This window comes from Apteryx rowi, unplaced genomic scaffold (assembly GCF_003343035.1).
Source record: "Apteryx rowi isolate R43461 unplaced genomic scaffold, aptRow1 scaffold_150, whole genome shotgun sequence".
NCBI classification, from domain to species: domain Eukaryota; kingdom Metazoa; phylum Chordata; class Aves; order Apterygiformes; family Apterygidae; genus Apteryx; species Apteryx rowi.
In genome coordinates, this window is record NW_020447753.1 from 1,241,742 (window position 1) to 1,268,399 (window position 26,658).

Sequence of the window (26,658 nt, forward strand, 5' to 3'; positions counted from 1 at the left end):
AGAGTCCAATCAACTCCTTATAGATTCACCTTTTTCTGACAAATTCCTGTTTGCTGCTGTTCCCCTTATCTTGTCATGGCACAAACCCTCTGAGGACATTCCTCACCAATATAACTGTGATTTCTTTCCGACTCCCATCAATTCACCTCCTTTACAGAGGACTCTTAAGAAACTCTCTAGTCTCTTCAAATGAAGCATTCACTCCAAATTCTCAGATCAGCATCTGTTTCCTCAATAAGACCTTACTTCACCATCTAGTAGGCCATAAACTTCATTGGAAGAAAATCAAACTAATCATATTTGATGTGTTTTCTTTTGTTCTCTTTTCCCAGTATCCTGTGTCAGAACATTACCAAGCACTCATTATATTTTATTTGAGGTGTAGACAAAGACAGACTATTGCTTTTATTAAAAGAAAAAGAGAAAGCAGCACCAAGAGCATCATGTGTACTCTGTATAATGCCAATCCAATAAAAAAATAAGAAATCTAGAAAATTTTCTTTCATCTGTTCTTTAGCACTTGTTTTAATACAAGATACTTAAATGAATAAAAGGTGGAAAAGTATGAGTTTATCTAAAGACAAAATCTTGTTTAATCATAATCTAAAACTCCAGTAGCTAAATGATCTTCTAATAAATATCATGTTACACTACCAAAAATTAAATATTCAATGCAAATGAGTTTCAGAATCAAGTGTAAGTGTCAAATTCTGGATGAGATAGAACTAAATAAATGATAACTAAAAATATATATAGTTTGATGAATATATGAACTAATACCTGGAAGACCACTTCTTTTTCACCAATCTGGACAGTTACATCAGCCTTGAAGGTTTTGTTTCCATGTACGCTTTCTACTTTTGTAATCCTTCTGGGAAGCAAATGGCTTTTTGAATCCTGTAGCTCAAAACGCTGTAGAATTAAGGGCGGGGGCGAGAGGGGAGGAATTAACTATTAAATACAGCTTTCTGTTTTTTAAAACTGTTCCTCCTGAAAACACAGCCAGAAGCATATTCAAGATTAACTTCTTGTGAAGTCCTAAATCCATTTACTTTAAGAGCCTTATTACTAGAAGAGTCAAAGTCTCTATTTGCTCATTATTCAGTGAAGAACTTGCTGCTCACATCTGTTGAAAACAAATTCAAGTAAGTCTTAAATGATATCAGTAATCTTTGAAATCAAGAATTCACATACCCATGTTCAAATTTTTGATGGCACATATATTTTACACTTCCATTTAAAACCAAGCTAAAAAGAACCACCAATTGCTTAATCTGACTATAGTGACAGACCTAAAATGTAAATGACCTATCATGACTTTTCTGAGTCTTAGTCGATAGACTGAAATAACAACAGAAATGGATGATAGCCTTTACCATGTGTAATAATAGATCACCGATCTTTGCAGGCCATTATAACCAATTGCAGATTTAAATGTCTGACTTCCAATAAAAATAAATATCAAACATTATGTTTACTTAGCTCCACAGCCTTATCATGCAATGAAAATTGAGGACAGCTTGTACAAATTAAGCCTTCAATATGTTCTGGGTATAACAAGGACAAGACACCGGCCACTTGTCTTTCCAAACCTCTTTTGAATATTATACTCTCTATTTTATGCTGTATATAGGAAGCATGAAAAGCATTTTAAAAAACCCATAAAAATACATTTTACTGGGGAGGGGAAACTTATTACTAAATCAGGGGGGTTTATATATGAAAAAGTTAGTCACTAAAAATCTACTGAAATCATAGTGGTGTCATAGGATTCATCAGAGTAAAAGCCAAGTAAACAAGAGAAAATGGAGTATTAGTCAAGCTCTTTAGAATTCTTAGAAAAAAATTTAACAGGAGTCATTAACGTAAAATCATTTTTTAAAAAGCACGTAGTTCTACTACTATTAGGGTTCATAGCTCTGTCTATTAAGGTTCAGAAAGATTACTGAAAAGCATTCATACAAACACTTTGGCTCTTCATCACTCTTGTAAATTCCCATTCTGGAACAAGTACTTACAAAAATTTCATGTTTAAACATGAATTTAAGTTAAATGTACTTTAGTATAAAAAAAAAAAAAGCCCAAAATTATATTTTTATGGTAACAGCTGAGCCTACTTCAGACACCATTAAAGGTCTGAACAACAACAGAAGACAGGAATGCATACTGAGTAGTATCTCAAACTATGATTCTAAGAAATGCTCAAACTATGATTCTAAGAAATGAACTCAAGTGCTCTAAAATCTTATATTCATTAGTAAATTGTAATATTCTTACTAAGTTAATGGAGTTTTGGATAGGGCCAAATCTGCTTACATGCAAAACTCTAAAATACCCTACTCAGATACTCAAAGAAGACGACAACTGTAAGTAAGCAAGCAGATTTTATTTGTACCAACAGTCTCTGCACAAACACAAGCATCAAAAACAAAGATTTGGAACAGATCTTGTGCACAGAGGTAGGAGGGTCTTGGAAGTCTAAGACTTCTTAGGTGGATTTTTTTTATGTTGTTGAGGATTGTACAGCTAGCCTTTTAGACCCCAAATCAGGACAGTGAAAGAGGATTCTGTTTTTCTGTGCAGATCCTCACTGAATTTGTACAACAGATTCGAATTATCACCTGTTAGCAAGCAGATACTGCTGGACTGGACAGCTTAGTGTAAAAACAAGTTACTACGCTTACTCCTGAACAGGAGCAGCAAGCAAAAAGCTCTTTGTGGCTTTTGAAATGAGACACACTTTCTTGATACAGTTCTACATTCAGAATTATGATAGCTAGATATGGAATCAGAGAGTGACATGAAATGGATGTACAACACATTACATTCTGCCTGAGCCAGAAATGACTTTCTCTACACAAAATCCAAATTGATAGCTGCAGAGAAAAAAGTATTTGTGGTTTGGAAGGACAACTACTGACTATGTTAAGTATCAGGAAGTTTGGGAGATACTTGGACAGCCAGATATGGGCAGCCTCATTGCCTCAGACTCAAGAGGAAAGAAAAAGAAAAGGCTAGCCACCAAAAACAAGAGAGGAGGTTTGGCAGTCCATAGTCACCAAGCCACATTCTGCACATCTAGAAACATGTGAGAAATAGACAAACTGTAAAAATCAGAAAAAAGGAGGACTCTGAACAGTCGGAAGTATCTAATGATCAGCAATGTCTCATCATGGAAACTGCAAAGAATACTCTGGTGATCCAGCTGGTCAAAGGAACAGAGAGCTTAAATGGGACATATTTGCAGACAGCTGCTCTGCTGAGCCCACAAGACAGCTAAGCTAGTCAAAAAGATGTTTGCGGGCATCCAAAGACAACCAATCTTTGCTGAAAATTCTCTGCCAGGGAAGAAAGGAGAATTTTGCAAGGAACAAGAGGACTGAACTGTCTCACCAGAAGCAAAACATGAACTGCCAGTACAAGACTGGATAAATAGACGAAGCCTGAAGAACAGATTCCACTATGATGGTATGTACTGGCACTAAGAGCATTCATTAATGCAAAACCCCAAGGATTATAAAAGACTTTGGGGATAAAAAAGAAAAATATCCTTTCTTGGACCACAATTTGGAACAGAAAGATCTTAGAAGTGAACAAAATTGTCTAGATAAGAAAGATGATTCCAGTTTTTGAACTATTAGCCCACTCTCTATGAGAGAGAGCTGTGTAATTTGAAGAAGTTCTTTACTGAGAAGCAGGGAAACAGTATTCAAGAAAGAAGACAGGTTAGATTAAAGAAGACACAAAAAAGATGGAGTCAAAGGGAACAAACAAGCTTTTATTTGATAAAAGAACAAGACATTTTGCAGAAATGGTAAATTAATCAAGACAAAATCAGAAGGAAAAATTCTAGAAGCTCCTTAAAGCAAAGTTAAATGCTTGGATAGTAAACAAAAAGGGACTTGCTCATTTATTAAGAGAAATCTGATCTATATGGTGTTTATAAAATCTAATGGGAAGATTCACTTGATGATAATGCAAAAATCAGTGGGTGCTTCCCAAGTGGGCAAAAGGAATGTGAGAATAAAAAAAAAAAAACAAAACTAAAATCTCTGATTATTCTGAAGCAAAATACTAAAAGCTTATAGAACAATGTTGAAGAAATAAGCCCAGAATAGTTGGAGTCCCCTATAAACTACCAGTCTCAACCTAAATAAAGACGACAAGTTTTATAAATGCCTAGCTATACTATGTAGGAAAGAAAACTTCATTACTGTGGAAGACTTCTTATGTGCTTAAGCTTACCACTTGGGAATGTTCCACTGAAGGCTGTTTCCCTTGAAAAGCAGTGATTTGTCTGTGTCTACAGAAAAAGTTTTGTTCAAGTAATTTTCTTGACTCAGTTTTTGCAAATATATTTCAAAAGTCCATCTGTCAGTCAAAATGATTTGTCAATTCCAGCATTTCATCAAAGCACAGAATAATTCTTTAAAGGCCAGAATTCAAACCAAATCACATTTTTCTTTATAAGATCTCCCAAATTTAAAATTTTCTTTAAGAATCAGATTACAAATTGATACAATTTCCCAAATGCAGCAACTTCAAATACAGGTACACATAGGCATATCATTCTCAAGTTTGTTTTGATGCTTCTGTCCTGTCTGTTGCAAACTAATGATCTAATGAACATTGCAAACTACAGCTCTTGTACAGATGTTCTGTATAAGTCACTCTCAAGATCACTGCTGATGGTGGATTAGCGTGCAACACAGAAACACTTTATTACAAGGTGCTAACTAGATTGACACAAGCAGCTGCATTTGTATCATATGAACAAGTTTGTTTATAGACAGAGGCAAACCTAAGACAGATTTTAACTTCATCTAGATCCACTCAACAAGAGATGTGCATTTCAAAGTGTCTTTACAACACCAAAGACTAACACTGTAACAAACAACTTTCACTGGCAGGAAAGGTATAAGTCAGTATCTTACATTAACTGATTATGAAGAATAAACATCATGAAGAATATCCAGGACTTGGTGGAGTCTCAGGGAGCAGGGAGGCACGTAAGGGAAGATTTACACAAGTTGAAGATCATGTTTGGGAAGACAGTGTCTGGAGGATATAATTTCTTCAATAAATGGGCTCAAGTTCTAACAGCTGCAAAAACTAGCTTTTTAGCCTGTTAGCAACCTCACTTCTCAGCTGTGACAGCTGACTGTAACAGAAGACACCCTGAAGTTAAGATAAAGCATCAGTTAGATGATTACATCGCCATGTCTGTATCCAAGTCTGATGTCTTAACTCTACATTTTATTATATTTGTTTTTATTTTCCTTAAATATTAGCTGATGTCACACAAATTAACCCATCAGTTGTAAACATATTTCAAGAGAGAAGTACTCACTGGCAAATATTAGCTGGACAGTCTTTGAAAAGCTGTAGGAAAGCAGACAGGGCTTAAAACTAAGAAATCACCGTGCTTCTGCCAGACTGTTCTCCCCAACATTCTTTGTGGATGGAAGAAACAACTTCTTGTCCACCTTTAATGCAGTTCTGACACTACTAATGGTAAAAGACCATTAGAATCAGAAGTTTCTTAGCAAGGTTACTTTCTATATTTTTAAGATTTATTACTTAACATTTGTAGTGTGCAAATAGAATGAAACTCCAAATAAAAATATATGTACTTGGTGACATAAAGGGACCAAGGTTCTATAAGAAGAGGAATGATGAGAAAGAGTATCAAAAAAGGAAAAAGAGAAAAATATAAATGATAACAGGAAGGTAGTCACAAACTAGATGATCACTGAGAAAGAAGGTTTTACCAGTCAAATCAACCTGTCTTACACAGGAAGCAAAAGCAGACATGATATATAAAATTCAATATAAGAAATGGAAAATAAAGGAAACTAATGATACTGAATGTGAAGACATACACTATACATAACTGATATGGGAAACAAAATGACACAAAGGATTTAAGATAAGGGTATATCAAGAACAGAAGTGACTGTTACTGCTCTGTTAATAGCTGGAAATCTTGATCACAGACACTGGTTCTTATAGGCAACATCAATCACCCTGACATCTACTGGATGGGCAGCACAGTGTGACAAAAAGCCTCCAGAAATCTGGATTGCTATCAGGGATAACTTCTTGATACAGGCGCTGCACTGGCCAGGCGGGGTGATGCACAGCTGGCTCTGCTATTCACAAATAAGGAAGAACTGGCTGCAAAAGTGGTAATCAATGGCAGCTGTGGCTGTAGCGACCATGAAATAATGGAGCTCAAGATCCTGAGAGRGAGTGATGAAGGCAAACAGTAGACTGCAGAGCCTGAACTTCAGGAGACCAGACTGGCTTGTTCAGAGAACTGACAGGTAAGGTCCCATAGGAGGCAGGTCTGAAGGTTAAAGGAGCTCAGGAAAGCTAGCAGGTTTTTCCAGACAACCTCCTCCAAATGCAGGAACTGTCTATCCCAAACATGTAGGAGATTAGCTTGACTAAACAGGGAACTCATGGCTGAGCTCCAATGCAAAAATGCAGGATATGGGAGCTGGGCACATGGACAGGCTGCAAACATTTCCCTGACACACAGGGTTGGTTTTAGGAAAACAAAAGTTTTGCCTTTGTACCCAGCAGGCACAAATAACTTCTAACTTAGAGAGCTGAAAAAGCTGGGTAAGATGCTCGGGGTTGCAAATGCTAATTTTCAGCAGCTCCTACAACATATTCAAAGATGAAAGAAAGCTAACACTGTGCTAAAGTTTTTTAGAAGAACAAACAGAATAACCCAGCATAATTGCAAGCTTGATAAGCTACTAATAAACATGGAAAAAACAACCGAACAGACAATCAGGCTAAAGACAAACAAAAAAAAATGCTAATACAGACTAAAAATAGAGACTAATATGATTTATGGACCATGCTACATTGAATGCATTTCATGTTATCTGATCTCTATTGTCATTTTAATAGGCCATATTGTCATCTTAAAGGCCAAGAGCCAAAAGGTATTTTTTAAGCACCTGACTACCTTAACCATATAAGTAGCTACTTTAAATTAATCAACTACCTATACTGTGAAAGTTTTTATCTCCTCTTGAATTGAGATTAAATATTCTACAGAATGTAAAGCTCTGACCTTTCATGATAATGAAATCTATCAGCTTATAAAGATTTCTTTAAAATACTGTTTTAATATCAGCAACAATATAACTATTTAAATTATTTCTTTTTTCTAACCTGAAATAATGAAGTAATACTAGTTAAGAGAACTAGTGTCATAACCCACTGCTCCCTGGAATTATAATGCACAATACTCACTTTTAATGTATCTTTGACTGCAGTCCTGCCTTCCTTTCCAAGGAAAATATTATAGGGGTAAAGCCGGTCAATAACATGCTGGACTGACATCATAGGAAAGAAATCCTAATTCAAATCAGAAATAGAAATAATAGTAAAAAAAAAAAAAAATTGACCCATTCTTCAGCAGCTATTAACCTGAAAATCATATATAAAAATATAATGGCAATATACAAATGACCCCTGCATCCAGTTGCTGCTCAAATCTCAAATAAGGTATTTCTCAGGTGCAATTCATTATAATGTAAATGTCTAAAACAGGTCAGGTGAACTGTGCCCTAAAAGTGACTCACTCTCCTGTGCATAAGGGGAATCTGCAGTGATTGGCTCAGCTACCTGCAGACATCAAAAGTTAGAATAGGGAGACCCCACCATAGATAACTGAGTTTCACAGGACTACTAGAAATGGATCCATATAATAAGAAATCTACAATATACTTTTATTTACTCATTCACAGCAATTTCTAATATTTAATTCTGATTCTACTATATTGTATGGATACTACTTACCTAATCAATTTCTAGAAATTTCTGAATGGTTTGATCAAAATTGTTTTGCTGTGAAATGTTACTAAGTATGCTTGCACTTTTCTACACACAGTTAGAAATATATAATTCTTTTTGTATCTGTCTGTTAATTGAAGTAGTAGTTCTCTTGGAGCTACTGCCTGAACCAGACAAGGATTCCACTTTACCACAGTAATAGAGAAAGAAATGGAAGTACCATCCGTGAATCTGTTAATATACCAGAAATATTACATGCCTGAACCCTTCTGTGGGGGGAAAAATTTTTCAAAATCCCTGAAGTCATGCTCAATCACTTGTTGTACAAAAGGTTATAAATTATTGACTAAATTGTGCGTAACATTAGTGAAAAACAATTAGTCAGTGGACTGGCACTATTTTAAAAGTTCATCAAAGCAAGTAAAGAATATATCATATAATCCAAATAAAATCAGCAGATTTACAATTAAAAAAAACCTTGGGTTTACACAGAAACCCAATTGAAAAGAGTAGAAGAGTTGCTCAGAAATGAAATCAGGAGATACATATTTTATGAAATGCAAAATTCAATTCGCACTTGTAATCAGGAATACTATTTATAATGTTCCATATTAAAGAATCATCAGTAAAAATAACCCATTTAAGGGCATTCTAGTCAATGTACTGCTTAAGGGATCAGAGAGCCCTTTATTGCATTTTAAAAGACCTCTGTCTATACATAAAGACAAAACATATAATTTGTCCACATTATCTCAAATAAATCATAATTATAATGGCATATCTGAAATTAGCCTCTTCAGAACAACACCCTAGAAAAATATTCTCTCTTTCAGGAGGAAGGAGTTCTCAACTTAAGAAATATATAAATGAAGCATTCTGGAACTGTGTGAATCTGTGATGGAAGACAAGGAGACAGTCATTACAATGTATTATTTCCACACTGTTAAATGGTTAAATCATCCTAGCTAGATTAAAAGATGGCAATGACCCAGCATGTGAAGGAAAAATACTTAAGCTAGAATGAGTGAGAATGATCAGTTTAGAAAACTGAGTGATTAAAACTAATTCTAAAAGAAACAGTTCTGGTCTATCTATAAAAGACACTGTCATACAAAGATAACACTTAATATTGTAAAATAAAATACTTCCTTCATTCCATAGTTTAGATAATAGCTTAGGGCTCATTTTATTTCCATTACTCTGAAAGCCATCTGGCATTCATTTAAAAATAATTTTTCACTCCAGGCCTCAAAGAATAAAAAGTTGCAATTTATTTTAAAATCCAACACCTATTTCTTTCCTTAAGCCCTTCAAATACTGTTTCATTTCTCTACACTTGAATTTTAATCACTTCATAGTATCTGATGCAATATTGCTAGATCAGACAAAAATTACGTCTGTAAAGCATCAGGCCTACAATGTCTTTCTAGAACACAACTAAGGGGACTGAGCAAAACAGTAAAACAAGTAATAAACATGTTTTAACATGTGTAATCCAGTAAAATATGTAGAAGTAATCTGCAACTGAGCAGTACCACAGGTAAAATGCTTGCATAGGAGATAAAAGAATTATCCTAGAAGCCCTTTTCGCAGACACCTGCACCTTGGAGAGAGGGTTTCGGGAGAAGTTGTTCTAATATTTTACCCTCCTGGGTTGACTACCTCTTCCCACTTGCAAAAGGATACCTAGTCCATCTCTCCTTATACAGATCTCATCATCTTGCCAACTTCCTTCAGGAGGCACTTTCTTTCTTTTACTTTGACTTTTTATCAAGTAATTGCAAAGAACGAGGGATGAAAGACTGTCAGCAAAAGCAGACACTGTCACAGCAATAGACCTGGCCTGCCTGATCTGCCATCACGAACCTAGCAAAGTATACAGTAGTTATATTTCCCTATGGACTGCAGCTGTCAGGAAGTATTATATTTTCAAGTATGCACAACCTGCATCTTCAGATAACTCCCTCTATCAATGTTTATTCTAAATCAACCAATCAATCCAAAGTCCTAATGTGTGATTCACTTCACGCAAGTGCCTACAACACAGTTATACCCACATCTGAACTAGTTATTTTTGGTCCTCTTAGGTGTCAATGGAGAGTAATAGGTGTCTATGGTATGTGATTAATCCAATTTGCATGTGTACTATCAAATCAGAAAAATCACATCCTAAAAGTGCTTATTTCTCTCCACCAACTAAAAAAGGGGGCCTAGATGACAACGTCACTATCATCAGGCAAACTGTAGATGCCTGAAGTCAGGTGAGATGATTTAGAAGAATATGATCATGCTAAGACACATTAGATGACATCACAAATCTTGTGTCATGTCATACTTTGTCCTTCAGTATTGTCATGTACATTGTTAAAATATTACCCAGAGAAATCCAATCCAAACCCAAACTATCCCTGGTATTTTTGTTTTTTTATTTTTTTAATGTTCCTGTCAATCTTCTTCCAAAAACATCACCAATCTAGATCTAATTCTGAGGAATTCTAAGTTCAAACAGTTTCACAGCACATGTGTATGCACATACCAAAATCTGAACTGCAGCTGATAAGCTGTCTAAAGGAAAATCTGGAAGTCCCAATGTAGAAGATTCTTGAGAGCAGAGAGTTGTAGCAAAAGACAGGAGCTGAGAAATTCTGCATAGAAAAAAAGTAATTACAGAGTTTTATACATGCCATGTATATTTAAATTACTAAAGCATAAAAAGCTAAACACAGCATACGATGCTGAAACTATTTCTGAGCACAAATAACTAACGTACGTGTGACTGAAGTTCTAAAGCATTAAGGATTCATTATATGAAGGCTGCATATGAAAGGCTGTTTGAGCATACACCCACACATATTAAAAAACTTCTTCAGTTCTGGTATCTATGCAGTGATAGAAGTTACAAAAATAGCAAGGAATCCTGAAAGGACATCACATTCCTTCACTCATTTCAATTTCTTTTAATTATGAAAAATTACCTCTCTGTAGAAATGTTTGATCCAATTGAATATAATAGCTGAAGATGGTCCTGAAAATAGAACATAAGATCACACAGTAAATTAATTTTTTGGGGTCATACTGTGGGTCACAGCTCATGATGTGGCATTTTCTATTTTTCCTTTAATTTAGACATGAAGAATTCACCCACTCCTTAACACAGAATTAATTTTATAGAAGAAATGCATTATCAAAACTTTCTTTTAGACTTGTATTGTTTTATGGAAGCTATTTTTCTGCTGCAGTGTTCCTTGACAACTCTAATCCTGTTTTTCAGGAATTTATTAGGTAGCAATATGAACAATACCCTTTAAGATCAATGTATTATCTAAGGATTCTTTTCAGAGGTGAAGTATGTAAAACATAAGGTCAAAATATTTATTAGTTCTACTCAGTACACATAATCCAACTCTTCTGCTAATATACTTACCTTAAAGGGCAGATGATAAACGTCTCTAGCTTGAAATCTAGAGCGAAGGGGAGGATCCAAAGGGTTACCAGAATATTTAGGTACTGGCAGACCCAATGCTATTACTCGAAAATCTTCACTAACCCGAACAATCTTCCATGCGTCTAACTCTGTTTTTGTGTGTTCCTAAATGAAGCAAAATAAAGTAACAAGAAGGAAAAAAATATCACATCATTAAAACTCATGATGACTGAGCTGCATATGGACCAACAGTCCTGACTCTTGAAACAAAATGTGGTATTGTTCTCATCTTCCTTCCAGAGGGCAAGAAAGTTTTGCAGATCATACAAGCAAAGTTTTCCAAGATGAAGGTAGACGGAATATGTTGAATTAAGTGCAGCTTTCAGGCCCCTAGCAAGCTGCCCAAAGACTCCACAGTTGGTCAAAGTTCAGAAAAAAATGTTACAACCTTGTTTTTACAAAGAACAAACAATAAATAGACTACAATTTTTATTTTATTTTAAAACATTAGAAATGTATAACCATGAGCAAAGGGTTTTTCTTCATTTCTTCTACTTATAAAGGAGACTCTAATCTGAATAAAAAAATTGAAGTATGCTTTATATAAGCAAAACAACACAGAACTATCATTAGACTCCTTCATGAAAAGTACATTTAACTTGGTGCATATTCAATCTTTGCCACAAAAAGATTCAATGCACATAAAACAAGCACCCTTTAGTCTTCCCACRTTACAGTCAAGTTTTTCTTGAAACTGCACGAGTACTTCCTGCAGACCTAGATCTAGAGTAATTATTCACACAGGAGAAAAGAAAATGAACATTAGCTTATATAATACAATATTCCCCAAACAACAAAACAACAATATTAGATTTAGCATCACAGCAAGAGATTTATTTAATTCATCTACTATTAGCAGTGTGCTTGAAGCACTCATTTTGAAACATTTTATCATTACAAAAGTGGTAAAAAGAAAAAAGAAAAGAGGAAGATGTCCTGCCTAACTGCAACCAAATCCTGTCTTTAAATACAATTACATTTAGAAAGCTTATTTGTAAATATAATAATAATGCTTCCAACAATTATACCTACTAATTAAATACCATAAAAATGTTTTTGGAAAAGGCATGGATCAGTAGAATTGTAACTGCAGAGAGCAATAAGAAATAACCAAAATATTTTCAGAAATCCACTACAGTACTTAATGGCATGGTAGACAATTTAATACAGTCAGGATCCATAGCAGAAGGCTTACTGCAAATTTCCTTCCTTTGACTTCGTATGCCACATTGGTTTGAACCACACACCTAACCACAGCTGGGTAAGACAGACAGAGGTCAGACTGATATAAGAGACAAATAGGTATGTGATAGACAACTACGGCACAGGACAGGAAGATAAAGAATATTATAGGAAACACTGCTGAAATTCATCAAGGTCTCCAAAAGCTTTAAAAGTATCCACTCAAATTTAAGCAGCGGTACCCCAAACTTGAAAAACATTAAAATGATTAAAGTAGCAACAGCAGCAGACACTAAAATACAATTTCCTATCAGAAAATAAGTTTCATACCTTTCCTATAATTTAGATTGGCTATTTACTTATACTTTTGCAAATTAAAGATTAGACAGCATTGAGGAATACAGCGTCTCCCATCATGACTGCTTTTTATTTTTTATTTTTTTTAAGTATTCTAACATTTTAAAAGCTTTACAGAGATTTTTGCAATGTTAAAGCATTATCTGAACTTCATGGGAACACTTTCAACCTCAATCCATAGTTGGGTTACTCAGAGTAGCTTTCACATTTTAGAAACATATAGGCTTCATACAACGTTAATATGGCCTACTCTTTTTGATGCAGACGAAGGAGACATGGAAGAAAAAAAAATTTTTGTTGCAACGAGTAAAGGAATGTTTGACTTCTCCCATAGCTTTTACCTTGCTAATTTAATCTCATGTCACACTAGAAAAAAAACGTAGGCACCTTGCTGAGATTTCCCCCAGTTGCCTCATGACTACTCCTCCCCTCACAACAGTATTCCAGCACTGTCAAAAAAAGGAAAACCCAAACAGCACTTCCATACCTGCAAAAGCTTGTCGTAACGTTCTGCAGACATGAGAAAACGACCATCTTCTAGCTGCATTTCCCTGTTCTCCAGCAAATTGTTCAACACAGGCAAGACGTTGCGCTCGGCCTTCTCCAAACCTTCCAACACAAGGATTCTGCCTTCTGTAGCTGCACGAACTGCACACTTTTCAACAAGAAAAAGCAGTATTACAAAAGAAATGTACGACATTGCATATCTCACGAAATCCTGATGAAAACAAACCAGCAGATGCTTCCCTTACAGTATTTATTTCCATGAGATTCACATAAGCAATGAACATGAAGAGTGACAACTGATTGTCTGCACGGTGCTACATAGCTGTCACCTGAGCTGGCCTTTAATCTCCTATTACAGAACTGGCAAAAATCGGTTCCAGCGTCTTTTTTATCAATGGAATAAAATGTAAAATCTTGCAGAAATTTTAGTGTATACCCACTGTATATTATTAACTTGTGGCCCCTTTTCTGTTTGATGTTGTTCACTCATTTGTGTTTTCCGTGTATTTTAACACCATCTAACAATTCTGGGATAGCTATTTATACAGAAAATAGAAGATCAAGGTCATTCTACATGTTTGTAAATACTTTAATATAATTGTAAAAAAAAAGTCAGATGTTCCTCTGGATTACTCTGGTTATACACCAGTGTAAATCACAATTACTGTTCAGTAAAAGATTCTGAAGTTTAATACTGCATTCTTGTCTATTCCTGATTTGCAGAAGTTTAATCAGATAATAATGGGGCAGATTTAGGCACAGGCAACATTTAAAAGCAACAGAGAGTCTTCTTTGCATTTCTGTTACTTTTTAACACAATTTTAGACATCAGCAGAGTCGCAAAGGGAGAATGACTAAAGTTCCCTCCCAGCATGTCTACCATAAACTCCAACAGAAGAACCTTTCATATGATGCTAGATAAAAACTTCTGATGAATACGACAGAGGCCAAAAACTAGGACAGAGAGAAAGAGGGACGGAATGAGAAATAATAATGAAAAGGTATCAGAATACAAAAATAACAAGAACAAAAACTACATGTGAAAACAAAAAGATGTACAAGGGTCAGAAGTATAAATATAAGCTAGAAACAAACAACTGACCATAACTGTGTTCAGTGCAACAGCTGAACTGCTGCTTGGTACAAAGTATACGACAGAATCAAACAAAGATCTATTTGAGAAGATAAAGAACACTGTACATGAAAAGACTAAGAATTATTACTTTAGGTGCTTCCTATGCACAGGATAGAAGCATAAACACCTACTGGCAAGACCAGCCATAATGTAGGCTTTTTACATCATTATTAAGACGGTAATAAGTCCTGTCTCTAAACTGAATTCTAAACTGGATTCAAGCCAGTAACTTAACCAAAAAAAAAAAAAAAAGGCACTCACAAATCCTGGTACACATCTCCATATCGAGTTCCCTTCCCTGAAAGACATGCTATATAACACTTCTGTATCTAGCCTCATAATGAATACCTGAGGAATCTGGAAAATTCCCATTAAAAAAGCAATAGTCCTCAGATTATTTCCCTTTAATGGAATCACTAATTCCTTCCAGAAGCAATCAACATGTGAATTGATTTTATTGGTTAATTCGGGCATCATACTTTAACAGGCAATATAAAATTCCTCTCTCCTACTTTTCCTCTCATCCTTGTCTCATAAAAAGTGTACGAGGGACAAATTTTGTAATAACATTCTTCCCTAAGAAGCTAACTGGTTAAGTCAAAAATCTGCTCCAACCTGCTGAATAGAAAATTTCAGTCTCCAGCTGCCAATGCAATACCTGGCACAAGGAAAATGCTCCTATTTTGTTTAAACACAGTTTGGAGATACAGCCAGAATATGCTTTAACAAACATTTTTTTTTGCCAAGATGGTAGGATTCTGCATATTATAAGTCTATGAAGACTTTGTGTCCGAGTTTTATTAGCCAGAGGAAAATACGCATTCTGTTCATATGGTTTCAAAATATTTTGAGTATCCACAGAATCTTGTTGACTCACGTTGAGACATGCACACTATGGATGAAGGTTTGCAGAGTTAACAGGCTTCCAGTATCAACACAGATTTATGTCCTGCTCTGTACATGAAGGTGATCTGGGGTATGGGGAGACTGCAAATATAAGGATGTATATAACAGAATCTGTGTTGCCTGTTGAACACCAGTTTAAAAGATCAAAATAAAAAAAATTAAATACAGAGTCTCCTAAAATTAGGAAATTATTGGAAGTTTTAATCCAAAATTATATTGTTTAGCATAATTATGTTTCAAAAGGTATGTTGTAGTTTGTCTTGGTTACCCATATATACCTTTTATTATCATCTTCAGAAATGACTCAGTGCACAACCATGTTTTTTCACTTCTTAACCAAAAAATCTCCATAACAATAATAACACCACCACCTGAGTGCTAATTTACTATGATTCTTTTTTTCAAATTGTGCTCCCTCCTGTACTTTTAAAGCATGTCTGAAATATTGGAAATTGCTCTCCAAAATACAATGAAATAAATGCACAATTCATCTATCTCTAAAGATCTTGTAGAAAGTACTATTAGCATTAGATAGCCTGAAGTCTGCTCCAAAGACCAAAACAGCTGCATATCTCTAGTTCAACTACGATGTTTATGCAGTCTGGTTGGTAATGAGTAATATGTCTTTGCAATAAGCTAGGCATAATACAAGGCATCCTCTGAATTATTATTTCAGTTTTATCTGTGTATTGATGGATTGGTTTGGAAACTAAACTGCATAACAAACTAGAGGAAGGAAAGTAAGTTTGCAATCTGTCACTGAAAATCATGTTTTAAAAATGCTTCCAAGAAACTCATCTTCATAATTCTATAATGAAAACCCAGAAATAGCTGTGCTGTCTCATCCTCTCACTAGCCTCGTTTGTTCAAAATGTTCAATACAAAGTATAATTTGACAGGAGGGTATATATTATGCAATCTTGATTATAAACCTGAGATTATAAATATTAATTCTTGTTAAAAGGCTGAGAGGGATTTGTTAAATGTTTATCTTCAGATTTATTTTAACTGTAACTAGGGACTATTTTGCTCATCAGATGAAGAAATAAGCTTACAGCCTCCCACCTGTCCCCCTGAAAGGATGGTTACCTGGATACCTGCTCCAGGGGATGTGTGCAGTTATGATAAGCTGATTTTTTTCTCTAGAAGCAGAAACCCTTAATACAGCATTATTCTCATAGTAATGACTTTATGAACCAAGCATATAATGCAGATTTCTTATTTCAGTTTCATACTGCACCTATAAAAATATATTTTATCTTTAAGGCAAAAAAAACCTAGAAAAGAAAAACAACCCTAAGCAGATTTTCACAGTCTTTCCCAAAACTGAACAATGCTGAGCTTCTCCACATACACAGTGCAAAATAAGACAACTGCAGGAATCAGTAAACCCCAATCATGACATAAATCACAGTGTATAAACACATGAACAAAGTTATACAGTGTCAGAAAGGGAGGAAGGACAGAGAGTAGCTCAACACAATGCATATACTGAAATGCATAAACACTAGAGAAAGAAGGACATTTTTATAAAACTAATTGAAATAGTTCACAAGGATGTACAAATTTTAACAGTACAGTTTGAAATACCAGAATTGAAATCAATTGTAATCAATTCTGTTTTTTCAGGAAAATGCATATAATTAGACAAAAAAAACTATTCTTCCTGAAATCAGAGAGGAATATTCTTGGGAACTGTATAGAGCTTTTATCTTTCAGACTCATACATCATTCTGGGTTTCCATAAAGGATTTCCATCAGGATTATGTTTGAGAATTTTACAAAAACAAATGCTGCTGGAAATTGCACAACAGTAATTACTAGTTGAAGTGTCTTCTTTTTGGAAGCTACCTGGAGATATGCTTTGTAGAAGATGACCACCCTTGCTCTGAAAACTGGATCCCCATAACGACATCTCAAGCACAGCACCCAAAATTACAGTGTAGGAAAGTAACAGAACAAGCAAGTAATAGTGAACAACAGAACTAATGAGATAAGGTTTCCCTGCTTTGGCGTCCTACGTTTCAAAAGTCCCTTCCAATGCAATTATCTTGTTCCCTCCACCAACACAATATCCTACACAAGCTCATCCAAAGTCCTTCCCTTCTCTCCTGTATCCCATAAACATCCCAGCAATGGTATGCCCAGAGGTCTCTTATGATAGAGAGAGATCTCTACCATCTGGTAAAGAACACACAGCTTTGGCTGGTTCTGAGCTAACATGTTGTCTACTGGCTGCAGCAGGCTAACAGAATATATAGCTATTAAATTGCCAGTGCAGCCTGTCTTCTAGGGATGGGAGGTGGGCATTAATTTGAGTTCCTGTAACCTACCAAGCTAACAAAGGTCACAAAATGCACAGGAAATTGAGATGTTTTAAATTGCTTCCCATGGGTCAAATAAAATTTATGAAATTTTTTAAAGATAAATCATTAAAACTTGCCAAAATGTAAAAGATATTAGGAAAATAAATGACAGAGATGTATACTGGCATACTTCTATGAGCTCTTCTTCCTCATTTTACTGGGGAAGGAAGAGGATATTGACCAAGACTTCTAATTTTCTGTAAATGACTGAGGTATTTTTCTAAGAAGATACAATCAAATCATAAAATCATCAAGATTTTTGTATACTTGTATGGAAGTAACAAGAAAATAATACATCAGAGGCAGAGTAATCCGTCTCTAAGCAGTTCTAAAGATAGCTGTACAGACAGATGTTGAAAGCAGTGAAGCATACAAAGCTGTGACCTATTGGGGGATCTACTTTACTAGATTTTAAAAATATCTGGAAGGTAAACAGCATTTCTAATGGTATGACTTTACCTAAAAACATCTTTAACATATTTGTTCAGTTTTTAAACCACTTATTTCTTTGGTTTTTGTTTTCCTCATATGTTTCCAACATAAAAGCTGTGGAGCAACAGTGCGATGGATGACTATTCAATAGCTTGAAGTAATAGCATACATCCTGCATCATAAAAACACTGTCAAAAATAAGTAGCAAGATAAAGGGCTATTTCAAAGCTACATTCAACCAATTTCAAAGCAACAATGCCAAACTTTTTATAAAGACTTAATGTTGTCTTGTTCCTTAAATACTTGCAAAATCTTGTATGTTAGTTGTTTAAAAAAACATGTATTTAATAAAAAAGTTCTGAATGTATAATGTCACTCACAGACAAGATTAAAAACAGACCTACTATTCATCAGAAACACGTATTCTATTCTTTTATTACAAACTTTTCACTCTGTAGTTTACGATACAAACTATAGTTTTGCACTTTACAGCTACAATACACTAAATATAGGCCAGCGTATACTGAGTTATATGTTGCAAACACGATGTTCAGGTTTTATTAAAAGCAAGGAAATAGTAACTAATGTGGTTAGTCAAATAAAAAAGTAACTAGAGAAATAAATAATTCAACCTTTCAACCTTTTTCTTCCCCACTAATGGGGGGCTACATCACCATTCAGCCTACCTCCCCACCTGAGCCAATCAAATGTATTCTGGGTGGGTTTTATAATTAGATTTTCCTTGTGAGGCTAGGAAAATTACCAGACACAGTCTATTTGTTTTTAATAATACTGCTATTGACTTAATTTTTTTTTTTTTAAGATAACAGGGAATTCACAGTATACCAGAGCACTATCAGCCAGGCTAGTTAGCATCCAAAAAGAGACTTCATCTGTCTGAAGCAGTAATGTTCCAGTGGGGAAGAAAGGCCTGAACTGGTGAGCAGCTAATTCATGATGCAATGCCATAGGACAGCAAGAAAGAAGAGCAACTAGAAGCGGACAACTTGAATTTACTGGAGGTCCAACTCTCAAAATTAGGCTAGGGTTAAGTTTAGCCTAGGAAATGAATCACTATATGATGAAATCATAAATATGTTAATGCAAAAATAACTGGAGCAGTTGCTTAAGTCACTTAATTTTAGCTTCCTCTACACTTCCTTTTTTTTTTTTTTTTGAACTACCACAGGTCAAATTATCTGTTTTATTTGTATCACTCCTTCCACCAATACTGCAGTCAGTTGTGTTTAAAGTAGTGCCTGCAAATTGCATTTACAAGAGGCTACCTCCCCACCTAGGCAGGGTCTAATCATCTGAGTAGCTTCATGCCAGGTCTACTTGAACTGCAGCATTTGTACATTAGGTATGCTGGAACATGTCGCATCTTGGGTAGTGAGCAAGCCAGAAGGAAACAATTTCAGGTTTTGCACAGGTGTAAGAGCACAACTATCTACCAGCAAAGAAACCCAGGGGTTTTTATCTTCTTTCTATGCAACACTTGTCTTCTGGACAAGAATAAGGAAGATGAGTTGTTTAAATACTTCTTCCTGATGAGAAATAGAGTAAAAAGAGAATTAAGTACTGGACAGATATGTGAACATGATAAAGTTACTATCACTGTTAAAACACTTGGATTCAGAGCACCATCCATCAAGTCCCTATTGTCTAGGAATGTTATCACCCCACATATTACAAAATATTGCCCCTCCCCCAGTATAGGAAGCACTGGCTGAGCAAAAAGTGTACTACAGGCATACCTCATTTTATTGCGCTTTGTTTCATTGCGCTTCGTTTCATTGCGCTTCGCAGATATTGCATTTTTTACAAATTGAAGGTTTGTGCCAACCCTGCTTTGAGCAAGCCTGATGAAATGATGAAGCTTAGTGAGGAAGGCACAATGAAAGCCAAGACAGGCCGAAAGCTCGGCCTCTTGAGCCAAGCAGTTCGCCAAGTTGTGAACGCAAAGGGAAAGGTCTTGAAGGGAATTCAAAGTGCTACTCCAATGAACACACAAATGATAAGAAAGCCAAACAGCCTTCTTGCTGATATGGAGAAAGTTGTAGTGGCCTGAATAGAAGATCAAACCAGTCACAACAGTCCCTTAAGCCAAAGCCTCATCCAGAGAAAGGCCCAAACTCTCTTCAATTCTGTGAAGGCTGAGAGAGGTGAGGGAGCTGCAGAAGAAAAGCTTGAAGCTAGCAGAGGTTGGTTCATGAGGTTTAAGGAAAGAAGCCATCTCCATAACATAAAAGTGCCAGGTAAAGCAACAAGTGCTGATGTAGAGGCTGCAGCAAGTTATCCAGAAGATCTAGCTAAGATAACCGATGAAGGTGGCTACACTGAACAACAGATTTTCTATGTAGATGAAACAGCCTTATATTGGAAGAAGTTGCCATGTAGGACTTGCATAGCTAGAGAGGAGAAGTCAATGCCTGGCTTCAAAATTTCAAAGGACAGGCTGACAAGAGAACTAGAACTGACAGCAATAGAACTAGAATTAGAAGTGGAGCCTGAAGATATGACTGAATTGCTGCAATTTCACATTAAAACTTTAATGGATGAGGAGTTGCTTCTTACGGATGAGCAAAGAAAGTGGTTTCTTGAGATGGAATCTTCTCCTGGTGAAAACGCTGTGAACGTTGTTGAAACAACAACAAAGGATTTAGAATATGACATAAACTTAGTTGATAAAGCAGCGGCAGGGTTTGAGAGGACTGACTCCAATTTTGAAAGAAGTTCTCTTGTGGGTAAAATGCTATCAAACAGCATTGCATGCTACAGAGAAATCCTTTGTGAAAGGAAGAGTCATTCGATGCAGCAAACTTCATTGCTGTCTTATTTTAAGAAATTGCCACAGCTACCCCAACCTTCAGCAACCACCACCCTGATCGGTCAGCAGCCATCAACATCGAGGCAAGACCCTCCATCAGCAAAAAGACTACAACTTGCTGAAGGCTCAGATGATGGTTAGCATTTTTTAGCAATAAAGTATTTTTTAACTAAGGTATGTACATTGTTTTTTTACACATACTGCTATTGCACACTTACTAGACTACAGTATAGTGTAAACATAACTTTTATATGCACTGGGAAACCAAAAAATTCATGTGACTCGCCTTATTGCAATATTTGCTTTATTGTGGTGGTCTGGAACCAAACCCACAGTATCTCCGAGGTGTGCCTGTATATATGTAACACACAAAACACACCTTAAGTTTTAAACTATAAGGAATTATAAATACAGAATCCTAATACTTCTTACATAAATGCCTTCCACATCAAATCAAGATAAAGGCTTCTGAACTCCTCATCTGACAAACCTAGTTAAATGCTAGCACTTTTAGGAATGCAGAAGAAGTATGGCATATGATTAAAACAAAACCACTTTTAAGAGTTGAGGCTACTACACAGGGGTCCTTTATCATGCATTTTCTTCTTAGATATAAGATATACTATGTACATGATAACAAAGATTAATTTCAACCAARTACAGTTGGTCTCTACACAGTATTTCTTTCTTTCTGTGAAATGTCTGATGCAACAAGAAAATTAATGGTAACTCCTGGAGCACTGCCTGGCGTGCCTCTTGTATGGACTTTGTTATTTATCTACCTGTATTATAAAATATTGCAGTGCAGAACAGCCAGTAAACCAAGTTATACTATTTGACAGTGCCTTTGCTGTGGCTAACCTAACAGTTCATCAAAAATCCACTGTGATCTCCAAGGCAGTAAGTTAGTACGTCACAGAACTACACAATTGGCACCCACTGCTGATTTTTTTTAAGCTGAATTATTCTTGCCCATATCTTTCCTGGGGTATATAAAGAGTTTTTGTGACATACATATACATACATACATATGTACGTATTTATATATACACACATACACACACACACAAATGTGATCATGAATTGTTTCATTCAATTAACTTCATGTCTTATTTTATTTTTTAATTATCTTTGATCTTTTTTCATTAGAAGAAACCAAACTCAATTCTGTGTAGTGCTATCTCAGGCGGTTTCACGTCATGTTCATTTTACAGACAGGATAGTTGAAGCTGTCATTTCTGTCACTCTGGATGTTTAATTGATTACTACATGAAGTCTTCCAAGCCATGGTATAAGAGTCTTCTTCTGGTATCTTGACAATCAATTTTACATTTTATCATCGTGTAACTTATGATGCTGGTATAGCTAAGGATACAAAGATATTCTATTAAAAATGAGTATGCTCACATATTTCAAAGATACACCAAATACTGTATCTAATTTTGCATACACAGAAATGACAGTGAAATACAACTTATCCACTCAGTGGGTAGTTCAATTAGAAAATCTTTCAAAATGTGACCTTGTATTTGTAGTTTTTCACCACATAGCCATATAATATTTTTCTACACATGCAAGATAAAAACTAAAACTGCCTCAGAAATGACACAATGAAGACATAAAATTATCAAACCTAACTGCTTAATTTTTGAAAATACGATATGCTGATATGACAAGGTTCATACTGGTTCAATCAAGTTGGTGGTTCAAGCACAAAGTGTTAAAGCAACATAAAACCACCACATAAGACCAGCTTTTCTATCTATAAAAAACAAATTTGAAGCTCTAAATTAAACACGTAAGTAATATAAAGTAATTCTAACTAATTAATTGATGCACAACATAATTAACACATGCAATAAATTACAGAATAAGGTCAAGAGGTTACTTAATTGTCTCAATAACAGCAATAAAAGCATTTCTGAGGCTTTTAACTGTCAGTTGACAGCTGAATCCCAAAATTAATGGACCAAGGTATAGACAAGAAAACAGAACTTTCTGCTGTCAGTACTTGACAGAAAACAAATAAGATTGACACCATTACCCCAATATAATCCTTTATTTTACACAATTTTAATTGGGAACAAATTTGATAATTCAAGTTTTCTTTTATTTTAATAGTGCCTAATCATTGGTTTGATTTTCTCTACTTTTGAAAAAAATTATGCCTCATGCATTTTTTTTTTTTGCTCATCAGACATCTTTTCTAACTTTTAACTGCATATCTTCTCCCAGTTCATTCACTCAAGTACTAAGAAATCAAGATCTGCAAGAACGTTCGATCCATTGGCTTTTCAATATACATTTCAGCATAGAATTCAATATACTGTTTCCAAATTATCATCTCCCAAATCTCTTAAATACCTAACTGCAATTATATTCAGTAACTTCATGTTAAAACATATCAGATGTTTTTAAACATCTGAGATATGCATTTACAGTATTTAATCTCCTAGTATTAAATGGAGTGTTATAAGCAACTATAATAGCTTAACAATCACTCACAGACAACTTTGCAAACTTATGTGGGTCTGTAAACTTGGTAATTCACCACATTAAAGTTATTTCCGGTAACAAGATGCCAACTTTAGTATATTATTACAGTACATTATTATAGTATATTATAGGACAATATATTATTATTTAAAATATAAAATAACTACATTATTACATTATGATTTGCATGCAAAGAGCACCTATCTTAAACAACTAACAGCTATGTTTTATTTAACCCACAAAATTCATACAGTAGATATTCTGGAAAGCGGACTTTTAAGCTTTGCTCTCTTCTCTTGGGTGACATGCATATTGCACAGAAAGGAAAATGGTGCAAGAATCTAAGAAGCATAACTTAATACCTTCAGTCTCTCACAACATTCACCTGTTCCTTAGCTCACCTATGGCAATGGGAACAATTCAAGCTCTTTTGGGAGTATTTTTTCAAGGTTACCTACTGATAGCGTTCTCTGTCTTGAAACGGTTCATAGTCTGAGATTTGGAGAAAAGTAGTGCCTGGCTTCTGTAATATTCTGAATTGATATAGAACTTTCCATCTGAAAACCTTAAAATTACTAAACAAACTAATTAAAATTCTGCCCTCATGTAAGTTGTAAAACTTGATTCCTTTTTATTACTAACATGTAATTAGATCTGTGATGGTTTTAAACATAATTATGTACCATACTTTTTGTGTCTTTAACACAAATGTAGGGTTAGAAAACTTCATCTGGAACATCACTATCTATCAAGTTCATCCTTCATGTTTACAGTATTTAAAGAGTGCTCATCTAAATACCAATGATTTATTGTCCTATTTTTCTCTCAGACCTTAAATATACAGAATGCTGAGTTTTAAACACATCACAATTCAGACTGATTTCAGTACTTAGGTATGTTGCTAAAGAAGAGTCTTAGTCTGACGTACTGTTGTGCTGGATTCTGGGAAAAACCTTTTAATTGAAAATTTCCTGTGGATTGAGGAAGAAAAGTAATCTTAGATTCACATCTTACTGGAGAGTGAGATCATTCAGAATAGCTTGTGCAAAGTGAACTAAGCTGCTTCATATTTACACTGGGGTCAAAGTCTTCACAGAAGTACAGGGTTCACACAAGTACAGAATTAATAGATCATCTCACATCTTGGTGAGGTTCTTACAGTTCTTGACACAGCGGTTCTTAGAAATGTTAGTTAACTTATCCCTTACACTGAGGGATAAATTGCCTAAACTATGCTGTAGTAATCATGAGGATAAGGTAAGACTGTCCATAACAGCAGCTAACCATGGAGCTTACATGAGTTAATGAGTTAACCCCACAGCCTCCATAAATGCTTTTATCCTCTTGCAAATGAGAAGCTGTTTAAAGCCCTAATCCACAGCACAGAACTTTAAATTATCTCATATTTTGCAAATAGGCAGCATTTGCCCACACACTCCCAGATAAGCATGAGATAATTTGAAGTCCCAAAACTAACTAAAAAATACTTGATTTAGATGAGTTGCCATCCTTCATTCTGAGAATTTTCTATTGTTCAAAGTTACTCATTGTGTTTCAAGAAAAGGCCTTTTTTTTTTTTTTAATTCTAGGGGAGGAAAAAAAAAGAGATCATTGGGAATTTAAGAAAAAGGAAAACATTTATTTAAAACAGAGAACAAAGCATTTAGGCTCTCCTTCCTGTTCCCATCTCCCTTTCCTCCCACAAATCTCACATATATAATGGTCAAATCATTAACCTCTATAATATCACCCAATGAAAGCTGTTTTAGATAACACATTTAAATTTTGATTACATCAGAAGAGCTGACCCAGCTTGCTTAATTACGTGCTTAACTTGTATACAAATTTTAGGTGTCTAGGAAACTATACATTCTAAAGTAAATGCCTGTTTTACCTGAAGAATCAAAAGGGAGACATGCTTTTGATAACTTAGAGAAATCTTAGCTAACTCAAGTCACTCTACAGTAGTATTAAATCAACTAATGGATTGGGACAATAGCGATGGCAGGAGCCATCAGTATTTTAGTCCAGATCAGAAATGAGCTCTTGCATTAAATCTCCCAATTGTCTTCACTTACTGTTTTGGGGTTTCACAACACAGCAGTCTTAATGTACCTGAACTAGATTCTTTTTCAATGAAACTAAATCAGAAGATTCATTTCAGGAATACATCTAATGTTCTGCAAGTGTTAGGTAGGAGATGCACCAAGAGAAACGATTGTGAAACTACACCATAACTTGCACAGAATGGATCTCACCCCTTCTTATTGAAACATATTGAAAATATTCTAGCTAAACCAACCTTGTGGTACTCTTAAGAGACAGAGTAATCTTGGATTTGAGTAAAGACAACATTTGCAGAAGTAACAAGATAAAGAGTATTACATGAGACTTTTTAACCGTATCGGAAACATGTCAGTCATTCTGCAATCCAAATATACCACTTTACATGTACTAATTTTACATCACTTAAATCAGTCAGGATTTCCTTCAAACTAGTTGTAAACAATAGCTGGTGTGTGATTGCAACTTGCCTGATCAAGATAAAAAGCACTACCATCTCGTATCTCTCGTCGCTGTTTGAGGTCAGTTTCTGTAGTGTCCCTCGACAGTGCAATGTATTCAACCTCCCGCTTCGTCAGCTCCTGTGGACAGTAGTCTGAAGTTATTACAAAAATAAAGCTATAACCCAAGTAAGTGAACTATAACAACGGGCCTAATGGTCTAATTGTACAAGAGAGCTCTAGGCAGCAGCACAGTGATCTGAAATAACTCTGAACAAAAATCTAATATCTCTTATTTTTAAAATGTTTATCGTGTGTTCTGCCTCAAACAAAATGGTTTGAATTTCTGCTCAATAAACTTTTATTTTTCCCAAACCTGTTCTAAAAATGTAACAACCAGCTATAAATTCTTTCAACTGAACATCTGTAAAGTCCTTTAAGTTAATTTTCTGGTTGTGGACGTTGAAGAACAATCAGCATCTGCAAATCATGAATAAAAATCATAAGTTTTCCATAAAGAATTCAAAAGTTTCAACTCTGCCACTGTTCAAAAACATTTATCTTGTGAATCAGTTATAATTATTACCTGCACATGCTTTCTCAATACATTGATGAACTGTATTGTTCTCATCCCCTTTAATACC

At 35.1% G+C, this 26,658-nt stretch overlaps 1 protein-coding gene across 3 annotated transcripts in view; it reads right to left on the bottom strand.

Annotated features, from left to right (window-relative positions):
• VWA8 (von Willebrand factor A domain containing 8) overlaps positions 1-26,658 on the bottom strand; it is a 197,648-nt gene that overhangs the window by 146,701 nt on the left and 24,289 nt on the right. For all 3 annotated transcript variants that reach the window (XM_026058921.1, XM_026058919.1, XM_026058920.1), the window contains 7 exons: positions 26,045-26,155; positions 13,326-13,493; positions 11,240-11,404; positions 10,791-10,840; positions 10,352-10,460; positions 7,273-7,377; positions 781-912 (listed from right to left, as the gene is read on the bottom strand). In XM_026058921.1, the coding sequence (XP_025914706.1) occupies positions 781-912; positions 7,273-7,377; positions 10,352-10,460; positions 10,791-10,840; positions 11,240-11,404; positions 13,326-13,493; positions 26,045-26,155 (840 nt within the window). The remainder of the gene's footprint in view (positions 1-780; positions 913-7,272; positions 7,378-10,351; positions 10,461-10,790; positions 10,841-11,239; positions 11,405-13,325; positions 13,494-26,044; positions 26,156-26,658) is intronic.